The sequence below is a fragment of the Oryx dammah genome, unplaced genomic scaffold (genome assembly GCF_014754425.2).
Source record: "Oryx dammah isolate SB20612 unplaced genomic scaffold, SCBI_Odam_1.1 HiC_scaffold_2, whole genome shotgun sequence".
Classification (NCBI taxonomy): Eukaryota; Metazoa; Chordata; class Mammalia; order Artiodactyla; family Bovidae; genus Oryx; species Oryx dammah.
The window spans coordinates 10492749-10511410 of record NW_024070186.1 but is presented as its reverse complement, the minus strand read 5'-3'; the positions used below and the strand labels follow the sequence as shown (position 1 = coordinate 10511410).

At 46.5% G+C, this 18662-nt stretch overlaps 1 protein-coding gene across 1 annotated transcript in view; it reads left to right on the top strand.

The window, feature by feature from the left end:
• The first annotated feature begins 17745 nt into the window (after window positions 1-17745).
• Window positions 17746-18662, top strand: part of LOC120868376 (chloride intracellular channel protein 6-like) — a 10073-nt gene continuing 9156 nt past the window's right edge. Inside the window, 1 exon segment of the mRNA XM_040247178.1 lies at window positions 17746-17936. Within this exon segment, the coding sequence (XP_040103112.1) occupies window positions 17746-17936 (191 nt within the window).

The window sequence follows — 18662 nt, the reverse complement described above, 5'->3', positions numbered from 1 at the left end:
GGCCAAGTTCTGTCTGACTCTTGTGACCCCATACAACTGTATATAGCCTACCAGGCTCCTCTGTCCATGGGATTTCCCAGGCAAGAATACTAGAGTGGGTTGTCATTTCCTCTGCCAGGGGATCTTCGACCCAGGGATTGAACTCGTGTCTCCTACATTGGCAGGTGGGTTCTTTACCACTCAGCCACTGGGGAAACCCTTGTTCCTAAATAATTATGCAAAAGAGTTAGAGACTTCTGAACAAATCGAATCTGAATACTTTCAGAGAAACCAGAATTTCTTTTTCATGATCGGTTCTGCCTAGCACATGGGGTTACCCTACTCTTCCACTCTTCACACTTCCTCTCTCCTAAGTAGTTTACAAATCTTCAGTTGCTACTTTCCTATCACGGGCAAAGTGTGCACACGTCAGCTGCTGATCTCAAATTGACATGCATCAGTAAAGCCACTACTGTTTGGGTCACAACTGTATTTCAGTCAGTTCAGTTCAGTTCAGTCGTCCCCTTCTCCTCCTGCCTTCAATCTTGCCCAGCATCAGGGTCTTTTTCAATGAGTCAGTTCTTTGCGTCAGGTGGTCAAAGGATTGGAGTTTCAACTTCAGCATCAGTCCTTCCAGTGAATATTCAGGACTGATTTCCTTTAGGATGGACTGTATGGGTGTGCTTAAAGGGAAGGTGATGAGCCAGAAAGTGCATCTCAGGACCACTAGGGAGCGCCAGCTTTCTTGAACACATTCCACAGCTTGAAGCCATAAAGCTCTTTTGAGAAGGCAGATTCTAGAAAAACCACTGGGAGGAAACAAGAATAAAAAGAGCAGAATATCACAGCAGACCTCCTCATTCTCTTGAGAGGATGATCTGGGACTATGCCTTGTTAGGTTTTTGCCAGATGGATCCTCAGATTGGTTTTACCAGATTAAGAAATTAGAGCAAAGTATATAGCCTGCTGAGTCAAGGAGAAAGTTGTGTGAGAAGCTGGTCTGCTGGACCATGTGGCCCTAAAGGGTGGTGTGAAGGAATGAGCAAGCCTCCCCATATTTCAGGTCAAAGGGGTCATTGTGTCTGCAAGCTCATACAGAGGGGCTGTGGTCTTAGCTTGGCTGTTTGTCAACATTGCAAATGCCTGGCAGTGAGGAGAGGCTCATGCAGGAAGTTTCCAGAAATAGGCCACATGCTGCCTGCTTCAGGGTCCTTTTGCATGACTGTTGTGACTGGCCTTGATCCACCAAAGTGTCTTTGGTAAAGGTTCAGGATTCCCATACGGAATCATTAGCTGTGTTAGTTTCCTATTGCTGCTGTAACAAATGACCACAAACTTGGTGGCTTTAACCAACTCAGATGTATTATTTAACAGCTCCATTGGTCAAAAGTTTGACACGTGTCTCTCTGGGCTAAAACAAAGGCACTGGTGGTGTCTTCTGGACCTCCTTTCTGGAGGCTCGGGAGAGAATCTACATCTGTACTTTTTCCAGTTTCTGCAGGTCACCTGCCTTCCTCGACTTAGGGCCCCCCTTCCTCCGTCTTCAAAGCCAGCAAGGTTCATCTCTTTGACCACTGTTCCCTAGTCAAGTCTTTCCTGACCGCAGCTGTAAAAGGTTCTCACTTTTAAGGATGGATGTGACCAGAGTGGGCCCACCTACCTGACAGCTCAGGGTAACCTCCCCATCTCAAATTCATAACCTTGCTGCCATTCACCAGTTCTGAGTGTTAGGATGTGGACATCCTTGAGGACATCCAGCTTACTGGAGCAGCAAATGGTCTTTGAATTTGTTCTTTCACATTCCATCATTGTCACCACAGGGCATGGCCGGGATGACTTGTGGTCAAGCATAGACCTACTTGGGCTTCCCTTGTGGCTCTGTGGTAAAGAATCTGCCTGCCAATGCAGGAGACACATTCTCAATCCCTGAACTGGGAAGATCCCCCGGAGAAGCAAATGACAACCCACTCCAGTATTCTTGCCTGGGAAATCCCGTGGACTGAGGAGCCCAGCACACTACAGTCCATGGGGCTGCAAAAGAGTCAGACACGACTTTGTGACTAAACAACAATAACAGCAACAGCAAAAGACCTACTTGGAAAGTCAATTGGTGGTTATTTTCCTGCCTTTTTTTGCGATTGCCCACTGGTTCGTAACCACTGCCTTCTTGGAATCTAACATGAGAAAGGCAAGTCTAAAAAATCCTTTTGCTACAGTAGGCAGTGGTCATGCTTTGTGTTCAACACTTTCTGGTGTGTTTCAGTTCAGTTCAGTCACTCAGTCATGTCTGACTGTTTGCAACCCCATAGACCGCAGCACACCAGGCCTCTCTGTCCATCACCAACTTCTGGAGTTTACCCAAACTCATGTCCATTGAGTCGGTGATGCCATCCAAACATCTCATCCTCTGTTGTCCCCTTCTCCTCCTGCCTTCAGTCTTTCCCAGCATCAGGGTCTTTCCTAGTGAGTCAGTTCTATGCATCAGGTGGCCAAAGTATTGGAGCTTCAACTTCAACATCAGTTCTTCCAATGAACACTCAGGATTGATCTCCTTTAGGATAGACTAGTGTGTTTACTGAAAGCTATTTATGGCCAAGAATAAGCATTTTGTTTTACTTGCCTTAAAATTCCCAGACCCAAACTCTTTTGGCCACCTGGCATGAAACATGCTGCAGGGACCGTGATGAGTTGGATTAGAGTTGATTCGACTAGGGTCTTTCAAGGAACACCTTGGCTCTGCCTGCCCTGCTGGAAGAAGGGCTTTGCAGCACAGCTTTGCAGGACTTGACTCAGTTTTTGCAGGTTGATGCCAGCCCTGCATGGCTGTATGTGTCCAAGGAAGGAAACCTCTGTTGTTCATCGGGCAGAAAGATGGTTTGCGCTCCACGTGTGGGGCTCAAGGCATGCAGTGTCAAACCTGTTGTTACACTGACTTCTTGCAGAAGTTTCCTAGAGAGGGAACAGTATATGTAACACACAGCCAGAGGTTTCTCCTACACTCCAGCCCACTTGGCCACCAAAGTTGTCCCCCTAGAGCTGTCCAGTGTCCCAACACTGTTTGCCCTTTGCACTTTTCACTTGCTTCTGCTGTGTGTTTTAAAATTTTTATGTATTTATTCAACCTTTGGCTGTGCTGGGTCTTTGTTGTCACACAGGCTTTTTCTCTGGTTGTGGTCCCCGGGCTTCTCATTGTGGTGGCTTCTCTTGTGAAGCACAGGCTCTAGGGCATGAAGGCATCAGTAACTGCGGCCCCTGGGCTCAGTTGAGGTCCCCTCCTGGGTTCTAGAGCTCGGGCTCAGTTGTGGTGCATGGGCTTAGTTGCCCTGAGGCAGGTGGGAACTTCCCAGACCAGGGATCTAATTCCTGCATTGGCAGGCAGGTACCAAGAGCCACCAGGGAAGCCCTCTGCTGTGTGTTTTATAATGGGTTCCTGCAAATCACCTTACTGAAAGGTGGTAGGGTAAGATAAACAGGCAAGTAACCCAGCCAGGGCCCTAGAGGCATTAATCCTGAGGAGAGGTCTTGCTGGAGCTGGAAAGAAAGAAAGCTGGAAAGAAAGTGAAAATGTTAGTTGCTCAGTTGTGCCCAACTCTTTATGACTCCATGGACCATAGCCCACCAGTCTCCTCTGTCCATGGGATTCTCCAGGCAGGAATACTGGAGTGGGTTGTCATTTCCTTCTCCAGGGGATCTTGCCAACACAGGTAGCTACAGCCTCTCCATTTGGACATAAGCCAGTGTCCAGAATGGGATGAAGAGGATGGACTCTAGATGACTTTTGGGTTCAAGGCCTGCTGTGTGACCTTGGACAGGTTATGCTAACCTCTCCATATCTCAGTTTTCACACCAGCAAATGGAGATAGTAATAGTGATGCACCTAATAGAGTTGCTGTCAGGAGGTATTGAGTTAATATCAGTAGAGTGTTTAGAACTAGAACTTGCAAAGAGTAAGGGCTCTGTGTTAGTTGCTGTCATCATCACGCTCACCATCACCACTGTCTTATCACACCACCATCATCACCATCAACATCATCACAGCTATTTTGTTTGTCATTGCAAACATTAGTAAAAGACAGATTGGGAATCTGTGAAGCTCTTAGGGCCTCGGATGAACTATTTTGAGAAGAAGCCTCTACTTATATGTCTTCTTTTTTACAATGAGAGATGGGAGCTGAATTCCAAGCTTCCACTTATTAATTACACTGATCTTTTCAGCCCCAGGGGCTTCCCTGGTAACTCAGAAGGTAAAGAATCTGCCTGCAATGCAAGAGACCCAGGTTTGATCCCTGGGTCGGAAAGATTCCCTGGAGAAGGGAATACCAACTTACTCCAGTATCTTCCCTGCAGAATCCCCTGGACAGACCAGGGGGTTGCAAAGAGTCAGACACAACTGAGTGACAAACGCTTCAGCCCCAAATTCCCCAGGGGAGGTGGACACTCAGGTTTGCCAGGATGTCTTCCAGCTGCTGACTTGGGGGGTACCTGGAAGACTCCTGCTTGGGACACAAGTTTTTGCTGTTCTTTTTGACCCAAAGGGTCATATGGAGGATCAAAGTGAAATCGTGGCCTTTGCTGAGTTCAATTTAAGGATGAGTAGGTGATGGTTCCTGGCTCTTCTGTATGGTGCCCTTTAGTCTGGAGCGTCTGTCACACCCAGAGATGGGCTATTCTGCGGTGGGTTTGCCCCCTAAACTGCACCGCCTGTTTGAAATGGTTTTCATTATTTTATTTCTTAGATCTCAGTGATACTCCACCCACTTCCCTCTCTTTGTGCACCTGGTGGTTATGATTGTTAATCTTAAGAAACCACTATGCAAATATACATATATCGGCACTACAGTTTTTTTTTAAATCTCAGTTCTTTACTGACGATACTCAAATAAGGTAGGTCATCCTATAATTATAAAAAAGAAAAGAAATAAGTCCTCAATTAAGCAAGCATATTGAAACTAATTTCATCCTTTAATTTAAGAGGAAGGGACAGTACTTAGTCAGTCTCACCTTTTGCTGGTGTCCACTCTCTCAGACCCCCCTCAGTTTTCTTCTTCTTTTTTTTTAAGTTCTTCACTAGGTCCAAGACCTGCTGGCACATTTAAAAAAATAATTTTTTATTATTTTTAGCCCCATTGAGTGGCATGCAGGGTCTTCCTCTCTCAGTCAGGGGTCGAACACACAACGCCTGAAGCTGAATCTTAACCATTGGACTACCAGGGAAGTTCCCCTCAGTTTTCTGAACCAAGCACCATTGGAAGGAAATAGGAGGTTGACACATAGTAATATGTCACGCTGTGGAAAGGTGAGTCTTAGCATCCCCATGTGGGTATGCGCTGATTTCATTTCAGTTTGCTTATTTCCTCAGTTACCTGGAACTTCAGAGACTAAACCTGAGAGTCTGGAAGATCTTGACTGAAATGCTGAATGAACGACTCTTCCAGGGGCTGTGGTTTAACTTAGTATCTAGGGTGTCCATGATGCAGGGCAGTTTTTTCAATGATCTGTTGATTTAATTACTTTTTAGTTTTATTTCTTAAATTTTTAAAAATTAAGATATGATTGACATCCATTATATAGCTTCAGGTGTACAGCATCATGATACGATATTTCTGTATGTTTTGAAGTGATCACCCCAATGAGTGTAGTTAGCATAAATCATTACACACGGTTACAACAGTCTTTTCTTTCTTGTGGTGAGAACTTTTAAGATCTACTCTCTTAACAACTTTCAAATATTCGATACAGTATCATTAGCTATAATTGCCATGCTGTTCATTACATTCCCATGACTTATTTAATACATGGATGTTTGTACCTTTCAACCTCCTTCACCCATTTCACCTCCCTCCCTCCCCATCTCTGGCAACCACCAATCTGTTCTCTGTATCTATGAAGTTTTTCTTTTTTAGAGCCCACGTAGAAATGAGATATTGTGTTTGTCTTCTCGTGTCTTCAAATGCCTCAAGGTCTCTCCTTTGTCTCTAATGGCAAGTGTCTCCATTGTCACTAATGGCAATATTTCAATCTTTTTTATAGATTAATAATATTTAATTGTGTGTATATATAGTGGTGGTTTAGTCATTCAGTCATGTCCGACTCTTGTGACCCCATGGATTGTATATAGTCCACCAGGCTCCTCTGTCCACTGGATTTTCCAGGCAAGAATACTGGAGTGGGTAGCTATTCCCTTCTCTAGATATACATACCTAAAGATATATGTATGTACACACACACACACACACACACACCTGAAGATACATGTAGTTGGAGAAGGGAATGTATCTAGAGTCCATGGGGTCACAAAGAGTTGGACATGACTGAGCACAATAGATACATATCACATTACTTTATCCATTCATCCACCAATGGACACTTGGTTGTCTCCATATCTTGGTTATGAACATGGGGGTGCATATATCTTTTTCTATTAGTGTTTCTGCACCAATCACATTCAGAGATGGGCAGTTCTGGGGAACATTTGTTATCTGCACTGCACTATTGATTTTTAACTGCTTCTCTTTCCTTAAGGTGGTCTGACAGCCAGGAGGAGGAAGGCCGTTTCTTTAATAGCTGACCCTGAGGAGTTTGCCAGGGTTGTCTTAAATTCCCAGCTCCTTTCCCCACCCCTCATGGCCTTCAACCTCTGTTCATCTGTTCTCCCTTCCAGGAACCTATAGTCCTGGCTCCTCAGCTTTCAAGCTACCTAATCTGATCAGCTACCTAATCTGATCAATGGGTTATGTTCACCTGTGCTGATGTTTTGCTGGTTCGGGAGGAGCAAAGCCCCACTTTTAGGTTACTCAGTTCAGTTGTATCTGACTCTTTGTGACCCCATGGGCTGCAGCACAGTAGGCTTCCCTTTCCGTCACCAACTCCCAGAGCTTGCTCAAACTCATATCCATCGAGTCGGTGATACCATCCAACCATCTCATCCTCTGTCATCCCTGTCTCCTCCTTTTCCTTCTAGGTTACTCGGAAGTTGTTTATAATGTTTTTTTTTTTTTGACCCTATCAAAAAAAAAGCTGTTATCTGAGTGGTCAATACGGGGACCAGCCTCCCTAGCACGCCTGAGACTTAGTGAGGGGGCTGATGAGGGATTTCCAACTTTAAAATCATCACAGTCCCAAACAGAGCAGACTACCCAGCCCTTGTCCTTTTGGGTGGGAGGAGAAGGGAGCCCCAGGACAGACGGCCTGGGGAGAGAACTGGGACGATGAGGCTGGACTTGCTGATAACCATTTCTGGGGGTGAGACTGGTCCCCCTGTATTTCAAGGACTCCTCATGATAAGGAGTTTCCTAGAACTTCTGAGCACAGTGATCACTGGCTCCTCAACGTGAGTTTTCCTGGAACAGTTCCGTAGCCTGGCCGTGTGCAGTGGTGGATGCTGTCAGTGGGGGGTGGGAAGAACCTGTCCCAGGCACTATTGTTAATCATTGGTTCTGCGGAGTCTGGCATGATTTTCCCTGAAAAGAATGGAGCCAATAGGAAATAATCAAGAAACAGTTTGGTGCAACACTAGGCAGAGCCAAGGACTGTATGGTCAGCGGGCTTCAGAAAAGGCAAAAGGAAATGCTGACCAGAGAGTCACAGAAAAGGGTCCAGAGCTTGGGAGAACTTACTGACCTGAGTGGGAGTGAGGTGGTAGTGGGGTGGACAGGAAGGTGATGTGGGATGTTGAAGGATAGCATTCAAGGGGAGTGATTGGCTCCGCTGGCCGGCATCTATTAGACCGTGGAGAGGAGGAGGGAAGAGGGGAGGAAGGCGAAGGAGGAAAGGAGGGAAGATGTAAGAGATTATCGAGTGTTTCCCCATGTCCAGCACCGTCCTGTGTGTTCTGTATAACATCTCATCATTCTCACCCAACGCGGAAGGGCAGGTGCAATTAACCTTCTGTTATAAACGAGCAAAGAGCTGCTGTGGGAGGTCAGGTGCTCTGCCCATGTCACACACTACTGAGAGCACCATGACTGGAATCTGCACTTGGGCGACATTCCAGCAGAATGAGCTCAGACAGTGGCATTTTATCTGGGTTCTTGTCCAGGATACAGGAAAGATCAGAGGGGCTAGAAATCCCAGGAAGGAGAGACCCAGCTGGAGACTGCTGCAGGAATCTGGGTGGGAGGCTAGGAGACCTGGCGAAAAGGATTTCAAAGGAAAAAGCTATGTTGGGGTCTGAGTGATGTTCTGGAAAAGGGTGGTGGTGGAGGGGTCTGGTTTCCATCTTGAGGGCTTGGAGAGGAGTTGACATCATTAACTGGATCCAGTTTACAAGAACATGAGTGATCTTTATTCACCTAATCATGTTTGGGTCTTTGGGCAGGTTGTTTATTAGTCCCCCTGTGCCTCAGTTTCTTCATCTGTGAAATGAGTGTAGAAATAGGACATCTTACAGGAGTTTGAGAGGGTCTGTTGTTATTCAGTTGCTCAGTCATGTCTGACTGTTTGTGACCCCATGGACTGCAGCATGACAGGCTTCCCTGTCCTTCACCATCTCTTGGAATTTGCTCAAACTCATGTCCATCTAGTCGGTGATGCCATCCAAAATCTCATCCTCTGTCACCCTCTTCTCTTGCCCTCAATCTTTCCCAGCATCAGGGTCTTTTCTAATGAGTCAGCCCTTAGTATCAGGTGGCCAAAGTATTGGAGCTTCAGCTTTACCATCAGTCCTTCCAATGAATAGATTTCCTTTAGCATTGACTGATTTGATCTTGCAGTCCAAGGGACTCTCAAGAGTCTTCTCCAGCACCATAGTTGGAAAGCATCAGTTTTTTGGTGCTCACCCTTCTTTATGGTCCAACATGTACATCCATACATGACTACTGGAAAAATCATACATTTGACTAGATGGACCTTTGTCCACAGAGTGACATCTCTGCTTTTTAATACGCTTGTCTAGGTTTGTCATAGCTTTTCTTCCAAGGAGCAAGCATCTTCTAATTTCATGGCTGCAGTCACCATCCACAGTGATTTTAGAGCCCAAGAAAATAAAATCTATCACTATTTCCACTGAGAGGATTGAAGCCCATGTCTATAAATAGTTTGCAAGGATTTAAAATCAGAATAAGGCTTTAATAAGTGTTACTTTTTAGAAATCAACTTCAAAATTTCTGATTTGGGGAAACATTTGCTTCCAAAGGGCTTCCCTGGTGGCTCAGATGGTAAAGCGTCTGCCTGCAATGCTGGAGACCTGGGTTCAATCCTTGGGTTGGGAAGGTCCCCTGGAGAAGGAAATGGCAATCCACTCCAGTATTCTTGCCTGGAAAATCCCATGGATGAAGAAGCCTGGTAGGCTACAGTCCATGGGGTCACAAAGAGTCAGACACAACTGAGCAACTTTACTTACTTACTTTTTGCTTCCCAAACATTCTAGTTTGACAAGGAAGAGATGGACTTCCTTGTTTCTATTCTGCTTGGTTAAAACAGCCTTTCTCCACTTAGATCTGCAGTTCCAGTGTGTTGAACACCAAGTCCTGATGGGACCGGGATTGCCTTTTTCCCTTGTTACACGAAACTCACCCTCCCTCAGTTGAAAGTGTTAGTTGCTCAGTTGTGTCCAGCTCTTTGCGACCCATGGACTGTAGCCCACCATGGTTCCTCTGTCCATGGAATTCTTCAGCAAGAATACTGGAGTGGGTTGCCATTTCCTTCTCCTGGAGATCTTCTGGACCCAGGGAATCAAACCCAGGTCTCCTGCATGGCAGGCTGATTCTTTACCCTCTGAGGCACCAGGGGAGCCTAGATGATGGTGGACAAATGACAGGCCTGCGGCGTCATTTCTTGAAATGGAAGCAGTTTCCGTGGGTTCATCAGCCCTGCTGTGGGTCAGGTGCCTCCAGCTTTCCAGATGCCCTTTCCTCTGGACTTTTCCCCAAGAGGCTGGGGTAACTACCAGACACGAATGTCAGGCTTGGGCTCTGCCGTTTTGCCTCCTGGCTGCTTTTGCAATTAAGAAAATGACTTCAGTTGTTAATTTTCTCTTGGAATAGATATAGGAGGCGTTAGGTTTTGGGGGCACAAAAAAAAATCAGTACTACTTTAAGGCCTATACAGTTTGGCATGAATATCACACTAATTGAGCCTTGTTAAAAAAGTACCCTAAATTCCCTAATTGTCTGTTCTGAGCTGTGCAGATTTTGAAGAGGAATGATGATGCTAATGACATTAATAGCCGCCTTTATTGGGTGCCCAGGAGACTCCAGTGTGTATCACCCAGAGATCCTCCGAGGCATAGGGATTCTCATCCCTGGCTTTTAAATGGAGAAAATGAGGCTTGGGGAGAACAAATGGTTTGCCCAAGGCCACTGGATTAGTAAGGAGTGAGGCCCAAGTTCATACCGGCACCCCTGGCCTCACACCCGTCCCCCTGGACCACGTTGCCAGAGGCATGTTGCTCAAAACGGAAACTTCAAGGTGTCTGGCAAACAGGAAGGATCGTATATACATTTTTTCAAACGTACAGATTATTCAAAACCAGGAAGTTTCAGATTGATTTAAATTTTGCGTTTTAAGTCAAACCCCACGTCCAAGAGGCTTTGGGAAGATTTTGCTGCCCATGATATGAGTGATTCGTGTTCTGATCCCCTCCTTCTCCCCTCCCCTCTCCTGTTCCTCTTTCTCCCCCACCCCTCCTGCCTCTCTGTCTCCCCTCCCCCTCCCACCTCACCTTTTCTTCTCTTCCACTCCTGTTGAATGCCGCTGCTCTCCTTGGGTGATCTCTTAGTCATGAGACACTGTGAGCTTCTTTTCCTTTTTTTAGTTTTTATTTCCAGTACTTTACATTTACTCATACAAACATTCTAAAAATATACAATTTTTCCTTTTTTAACAAAGTATAATAAAACATAACCTCCCCAAAACAGAATACTTGACGTCTATAATTCAAAATCAAACAAGCAGAATATTTATAATATGTGTAAATATATAAATATTTACAAAACTGTGTCTTTTAGATATATAGAGTTACATGCAATTTTGTAGAATTGACATAAAAGCATGGCTGAAAAATGGGAGAATTTTCCTCCATTCCTAAGAAGAAAATATGTCCCTTAGGAAGCTATGAAAATTCTTGAGTACACTAGGTCTTCCGTTTCAGAGGGTCATCTCCATTTCTGCCTGGAGCCATGATATTCAGGCCCTTAGTGTTTCACGCATGGAGTGTTTACCATGGGCATGGAACTCTGCCATGTCCTGTGGGACCCTCGGCTGAAGGAAGATGGGTCCCTGACTCCAACACTGGCTGTGTGGATGGTTAGGGAGATTCTGGTGCTCCCACCTGCTTCCCTGGGAGCAAGAAAAGACCTAGGAGGAGCATCTCCCAGCAGGTGGACATGGTGGGTTCAGGTGGGTTCAGGTTCAGGCTGGGGTCTAGGGATGCACTGCGGACACTGCACCCACATTTCTCTTTACCAGCACCCCGAGCTCACAGTAGTCACCCTCCCATCCTCCTGGGGTTGAGTTTATAGCTCCCACCTTCCAGGAGGGGTGCTCAGCCACCCCTGGCATCAGTCATAAGATGGTGTGTGTGTGTGGGAACCATGGGCACAGTAGGGCTGCCTGCCCAGCTCCGAGGTGGGATCTCTGCCCTTGGCCATGCAAGGCAGGTTTGATCGCTGGGCCCCAAAGCACGTGAGGCCATCGGGCTTCCTAGAGGACCCTGGAGGTGTTCATGGGAGTGTGCAGGGGGGTCTTGGAGCGGAAAGTCTGCTCCCATCTGGCTGGCTGCATCCTGTTCCTCTCTGGCTGTGTTGTCTCCAGCCTTCAGGACCAGTCCTTTGACCACATCGTTCTTCTCGGGGAGCACTGTTCTTAGAGGCTGCCCATGGCCTCCCACGTCAAACTGTCTTCTGACTCTTGCCTCCTCAGATCAGCAACTCTTTTTATTCTGCCTGATGGGCTATAGTCCTCAGGGTCGCAAAGAGTCAGACATGACTGAGCAACTAAATAGCAGCAAGTACTCCCCAGAATGTTGGAAACACTGCCCATCATTACTCACTGATTTTCTCTGTATCCCTGGAATGGAGTTGACCACATTAACTGGTTGCCCCTCCTCCCTCGATTCCTCTCGCATTTCTACAGGGACAGGAACACTTTCCTGCACATGGGATGAGAATTCTATTCTTGCCTGGAGAACTCCATGGACAGAGGAACCAGATAGGCTCTACTGTCCTTGGGGTCACAGAGAGTCGGACATGATCGAGCAACTACCACTTTTCACTCTCATCTCCTTGGTTGAAAGCCAGTTGTCAGATAGGGGACAGAGTACTTCCAGTTTATTGCCTCTTCCTTTATCTTCCCTCTACCTTCAAACTGTTTTGTTTTGTTTTTAATAATTAATTTATTTTGGCTGCACTAGGTCTTCATTGCTGTGCACAGGCTTTCTCTAGGTATAGCAAGTGGGGGCTATTCTTTGTTGTGGAGCACAGTCCTAGGTGCGTGGGCTTCGGTAGCTACAGCACCTGGGGTCAGTAGTTGTAGCACATGAGCTTAGTTGCTCTAAAGCATGTGGGACTTTCCTGGACCAGGGATCAAACCCATGTCCCCGGCATTGGCAGGTGGATTCTCATCCACTGTCCCACCAGGGAAGTCCCCCCGCCCAATTTTTTTTTTCATGACATTTACATGGAGTAAGGAAAAATGCTTCCTTTGCAGAATGTGTTTACCCTTTAGGCCCTCATGGAATTTTCTAGAAAGAGGATAGAGACCCCAAAGGTGGGGATTCAGGTGGTGGGTGCATGACCTGTTCTGGTGGGAGGGTCATCATCTGTTTCTCAGGTGGGGCTGGGGGTGCAGTCCCTCAAAGGCCGTGGGGATTAGGAGTGACTTTAGTGGTAGGTGAGGGTGGGTGGTGCTCCTTACGTGTTCCTCCAGCCCAGCCTTGGAAAGGTCGTTGGCCGGAAGCAAAAAAGCACGGAAAGGAAATTTTAACAAAATGCTCTTCCGCAAATTTTCTAAATGGAGTTAAGTGTGCAAAGAGTAGGTGGGAGTAGGTTCCGGTCTGAAGACCTGCTGACCTTTGTAGTGACATTTGGACCTTTACACCTTGGGCTGTGAGGTGGGAGGTGGGCCCAGGCCAGGACTCAGCAGAATTGCCAATGTCCTCCAATGCCACAGATGGGCTCCGGGGCAGACGAAATTTCTCAGAACATGTCAGAGGCACCAATGCTTTTCTTTTGAGAAGGACCATCCTTGTAGGCACTCAGAAACGTTGCATTTCAAAAGGCGGACCTATGAATCTGGCTTATTCAAGTGCTTGGGTCTTCACGAGAAACGAAAAGACACTCTGATCTCTCAAACTGCCTAATTTGATTTTATCAGAAATTTATACATACAAAAGTTTCCCCGTAGGCTGAGAACTCTGCTGAGAAATCTTAGCCCAGAATGTAATTAGCCTGAGAGAATTATCAGCATCGGAAAATAAAACTGCATATGATAAAACGTCCTAATTATGGCAACGGTGTCAGTTATTCACCCCTAATGCCTGTGTGTTTATCCCATCATCTCATCTGGTAATGACCGTGACCAGGGTGATACTCCCTCGGTGTTGCCCAATAATGGGCGGTGGAGATGGTGTATCTTTGCCTTTATTTTTGCTGGCACATCCTGGCATTGAAGCACATTAAAGTAATAAAATCAGGCAGCAAGGCGTCCTAGTCACTCCCACCATGTTCCCGTAACCCCCCTCATTTACAACAGACCGAGACAGAATAAAAAAAAAATTTTTTTAGAGCAATTTAAGATGAGGCAACACTGGATATGTAAATCCTCTTTTATAGGCAGTTGTGGCAGCTGGCTGATTCTTCTTCTAAAATGCCTTGACAGCCTTCAGACCAGTGCCTGAGCTGGGTCGGAACAACTCTGTTTGGGGTGGGAAATGTACAAAGGTGGCTTTCATTACTATCTTCCGGGCTGTGGGCGTTGCACCTTGTGGACCATCATTCCACCTTCCAGGTCCTGTGTTAAGTCCCAGTTCCAGTTCTGGGAAGGAACCTGTTAAGAAGGTGAAGTTCTTACCTGGCTGGATGACACAGGCCATTTTTAGGTTTGAAAAGATGAGTTGCTTCTCCCTTCCTTTTTGTTTGTCCTTAAGAAGGAGCTGCCAGGGTTCAGGAAAAGCTGAGAACAATTTCAAGGGAAAACAATGGCTTGAGTTTGAGACCATGAAAGAGACAGAGCAGCGAGGCAGAGAGACCTGTGAAGGGTAGCTGTTCTTCAGATGCCAAGGAAGAAAGTGGCACGTCCTAGGCACAGGGCTGTTGGTCAAAATGCAGCGGCTCTTGCCCTGTTCAGCATAGGGTTATAAGAGGATTCCCGAGGTTAGAGACACAAGAGAGAAGGAGAAACACAATGGCTTGACTCTGCAGAACTTATCTCAGGCTTGACTGAGCTTAGTGTAACAACTATAAAAATAAGAGGTTCAGAAGCTGTGGAACAAGTTGGGACTGGCCAAAATATGTGCCTTTGTGTCCCTGAACTTTCTTCTCCTCCTTCGCCCCCTTTTCTGGTGCGACTCTGCCCAAACCTGCAGTGGTTAAGACAGCACCATGATTTAGGAGGTATCCCCAGCAACAAGCCGCTCAGAGTTGTATGTAACTGAGCTCTGTGCTGTTGCTTGCTCCAGGACACAGCCAAGAGGAGACTGGGCAGCCTTCAAAATGGCCACAAGGTTATGGGTCCCCCAGACGGGGTGTGGCCTCAGGCAGCCAGAGGGCCATCTGCAGGGGTCCTAACTGTCACACCCCTAATCTGTCACAGATCCCAGCTTGTTCAGTCGCTCAGTCGTGTTCGACTCTTTGCCACTCCAAGGACTGCAACATGTCAGGCTTCTGTGTCCTTCACCATCTCCCAGAGTCTGCTCAAACTCATGTCCAGTGATGCCAATCCAACCATCTCATCCTCTGATGTCCCCCTCTCCTCCTGCCTTCAATCTTTCCCAGCACCAGAGTCTTTTCCAATGAGTCAGTTCTTCGCATCAGGTGGCCAAAGTATTGCAGCTGCAGCTCCAGTATTAGTACGTTCAGTGACTACTCAGGGTTGATTTCCTTTAGGATGGACTGATTGGATCTCCTTGCTGTCCAAGGGACTCTCAAGCATCTTCTGTAGCACTACAGTCTGAAAGCATCAATGCTTCGGCACTCAGCCTTCTTTATGGTCCAACTCTCACATCCGTGCATGAATATTGGAAACACCAGGTGGACCTGCTCATAAATGCTAGAGGTGGGGAAGGGAGAACTGGAGGAGTTGGAGGGGGTGAAGCCAGTGCCCTGAGCTTAGGGGACTCTGAAGTCACTTATCTAAGTCTATCGGTGCCTCCTCATGTATACTAAGTTTTCCCATTATCTTGACACTTATGCAGCTGGATTTATCAACTAGAAGTTCTTGCAAGAACCATCTTATCAACAGGTCATCCACTGGGGTGTGGTTCAAACCATTCTGTCTTATGCATTGACCATAACACTGAGCCAGCATTATCTCTTGTTCAAGGTGGGGCTGAAGCCTTGGACTGCCAGCATTATAGTACCTTGGGAAACTTGTTAAAAATTCAGCTCTCTGGACCTTATACAAGACCCACTGAATCTGACTCTATTTTTTAAATTAATACTTTTGCTCCTTCTTTTATTTTTTTAATTGGAGTAAAACATGCAGTAAATGGAGTAAAACATTTCTTTTAGGAAACAAACCCTAATTAAGACTTTTTCAAAGTGAATATACCCACCATGTAGCCACTACCCAACTCAAGCTATAGAATATTTCCACCACCCTAAGGGCTCCTTCCACCATTTCCAGACAATACCCAGCTTCCAAAGGCGACTCTTCTTCTGATTCCCATCACACAGTTTTCCTGTGTTTGAACTTCACCTACATTGGACTCTCCTAAAGGACTCTTTTGAGTCTGGTTTCTTTCCCTTCACATTACATGTGTGAGATTCACCCACACTGTGGTTTGTAGTAATAGCTATTTTTTTTCTACTGTGGTGTGAGTATATGGTGCAGTGTGTGAGTGTACGGTGTAGTATATATGGTGTAGTGTGGGGTAGTATATGAGTATGGGTGCTAAGTTACTTCAGTCGTGTCTGACCCTTTGTGACCCCATGGACTGTAACCTGCCAGGCTCTTCTGTCCATGGGATTCTCCAGGCAAGAAGACTGGAGTGGGTTCCCGGGCCCTTCTCCAGGGGATCTTCCCTACCCAGGGATGGAAGCCTCATCTCTTAAGTCTGTTGCATTGGTAGGCAGGTTCTTCACCACCAGTGCCATCTGGGAAGCCCATATATGAGTATACTACCATTTATTTATTCGTTCTACTCTTGGTGGTGTCTGAGTTGTTTCCAGATTTTGGCTGTGACACTAAAGCTAATAAGAATATTCATTCAAGTACTTTTTGTGCCCCTAACACTCATTTCTGTTGGGAGTGGAATTGCTATGTCATAGCATAAATGCATGTTTAGTTTGGGTAAATAACTGCCAAACAGTTTTCCAGAGTAGTTGTACCAATTTGCACTCTCACCAGCAGTGGTTGGGGGGTCCGCTGCCCCATGGTCCTGTCCATACTTGATATTGTCTGAGCTTTTCATTTTAGCCATTCTGGTAGGTGTGTAGTTGAATCTATTTGTGGTTGTAACTTGCATTGCCCTGCTGGCTAATGATGTTAAGAACATTTTCACGTGCTTGTTGGACATCTGGGCTTCGTCTTTGTGAAGAGGCTGATCAAATCTTTTTTAAAACTGAGTTTGGGGTCTCTTAGCAACTCTTCATTTGGAGGAAGAGCTTGTTATGAACAGCCTCTCCAGGTGACTCAAGAACTTCATGCCAGAGAACCACCTCTGAAGAATTTCTTAAGATGTCCAATTTTTTTTTGAGGCACCTTTTTTCCTTTCTTCAGTTCTCAAACCAGCAGTTGACTTTTTCCCTTTCTGTTACTCAGGTTATAGATTCAGTGCTTTCCTCTCTCCTTTTGAACTGAAGATGGCAGAAATGGACTTCCTGGGCTAATACGGCCATTTCTGTCATCGGAGCCCGGCTGAGTTTCCTGGTCCTTCCGGCAGCATTTTGTTAGCAGTATAACCTTGTTGGGAGGAGAAAGATGGGAAGAGACAGAAGAGACTGGGAACTGCCCCAGGAGGATGAAGTCTGCGGCTCCCCTCTCTTCTCTAACATCTGCCTTTCTTTTCTCCTGGAAGCCCTGGTAGGGAGAAGTCTGCTGAGTGTTCTTCTGTGCCTCTGTCTGGGGACACGTGTGTGGATGTGACCTGCTCAGGTCATCAGGGAGACATTGTTTCTACCTGTCTTCCTACCTTCCTTATCAACTGTGAACACTCTGCTAAGTACAAATGCTCCCCAATGAAGGAGGGGACCTAAACATTTTATAGTGTTCCAGGGTCCTAGAACTCATAGGAACCAGCCCTCATTCCAGAGATGGAAACAGTAGAGAATGCTGGGGATCATGTCCCGGTGGGAGAGCTTGCTGGTCTTTTTTACAAATGATCATCCTGGCAAGAGAGGTGTGTCTCTTCTAAAGAGGATCAAGAGATGGAGGGAGGGGAAGAGAATGTCTTTCTTTTTTGCCTTTAAGGGGGTTCCCTCTGGCTGCTCTTTCCCTCTGAGAACCGCTATTCAGAGGCCCCGAATGGCAGGAAGTGGTGAGGAGATGGAAGGAAGGCAGAAAGCTCAGCGAGTGCGTGTGCCCTCCCCGCCCACACCTCCCACTTGGAGGCTGGGGGAAGGGACCTCAGAAGGCTACTCACAGCGTTGTCACTGTTAACATACATTCACCATGATTTTGTGTGCGTGCAGAGTGGAGTCTGGCATTTGTAATTGTGAAGCTGGCTCTGATGAAGATCTCTTCCTTTTGCAGGCTGGCTGTGATGGTAAGAGTATTGGAAATTGCCCATTTTCTCAGCGTCTCTTTATGATTCTCTGGCTAAAGGGCGTTATATTTAATGTGACAACAGTGGACTTGAAAAGGTAAGACCCGGTTTCTGCAGTATTGAAATAACCATCCCCAGTTCCCAATACACACAGGCACACAGAGAGACACCCAGGCGGACACAGACAGACACACAGACACACAGGTGCAGGCACACACACAGAGATGGAGACATGCATCCACATAGACACACAGACACAGTGCATCACTTCAGTTCAGTCGCTAGTTGTGTCCGACTCTTTGTGACCCCATGAATCGCAGCACGCCAGGCCACCCTGTCCATCACCAACTCCCGGAGTTCACTCAGATTCACGTTCATCGAGTCAGTGATGCCATCCAGCCATCTCATCCTCGGTCGTCCCCTTCTCCTCCTGCCCCCAAGCCCTCCCAGCATCAGAGTCTTTTCCAATGAGTCAACTCTTCGCATGAGGTGGCCAAAGTACTGGAGTTTCAGCTTTAGCATCATTCCTTCCAAAGAAATCCCAGGGCTGATCTCCTTCAGAAAGGACTGGTGGATCTCCTTGCAGTCCAAGGGACTCTCATGAGTCTTCTCCAACACCACAGTTCAGAAGCATCAATTCTTTGGCGCTCAGCTTTCTCACAGTCCATACACAGACCCAAATACAGACATAGACACACAGACACACACATACATGCACTCAGACAGACAGACAGACATGCACAGAGGCACAGAGAAACACAGACACACAGGCGCATGCACACACACACAGAGATGGAGACATGCATCCACACAGACACACAGA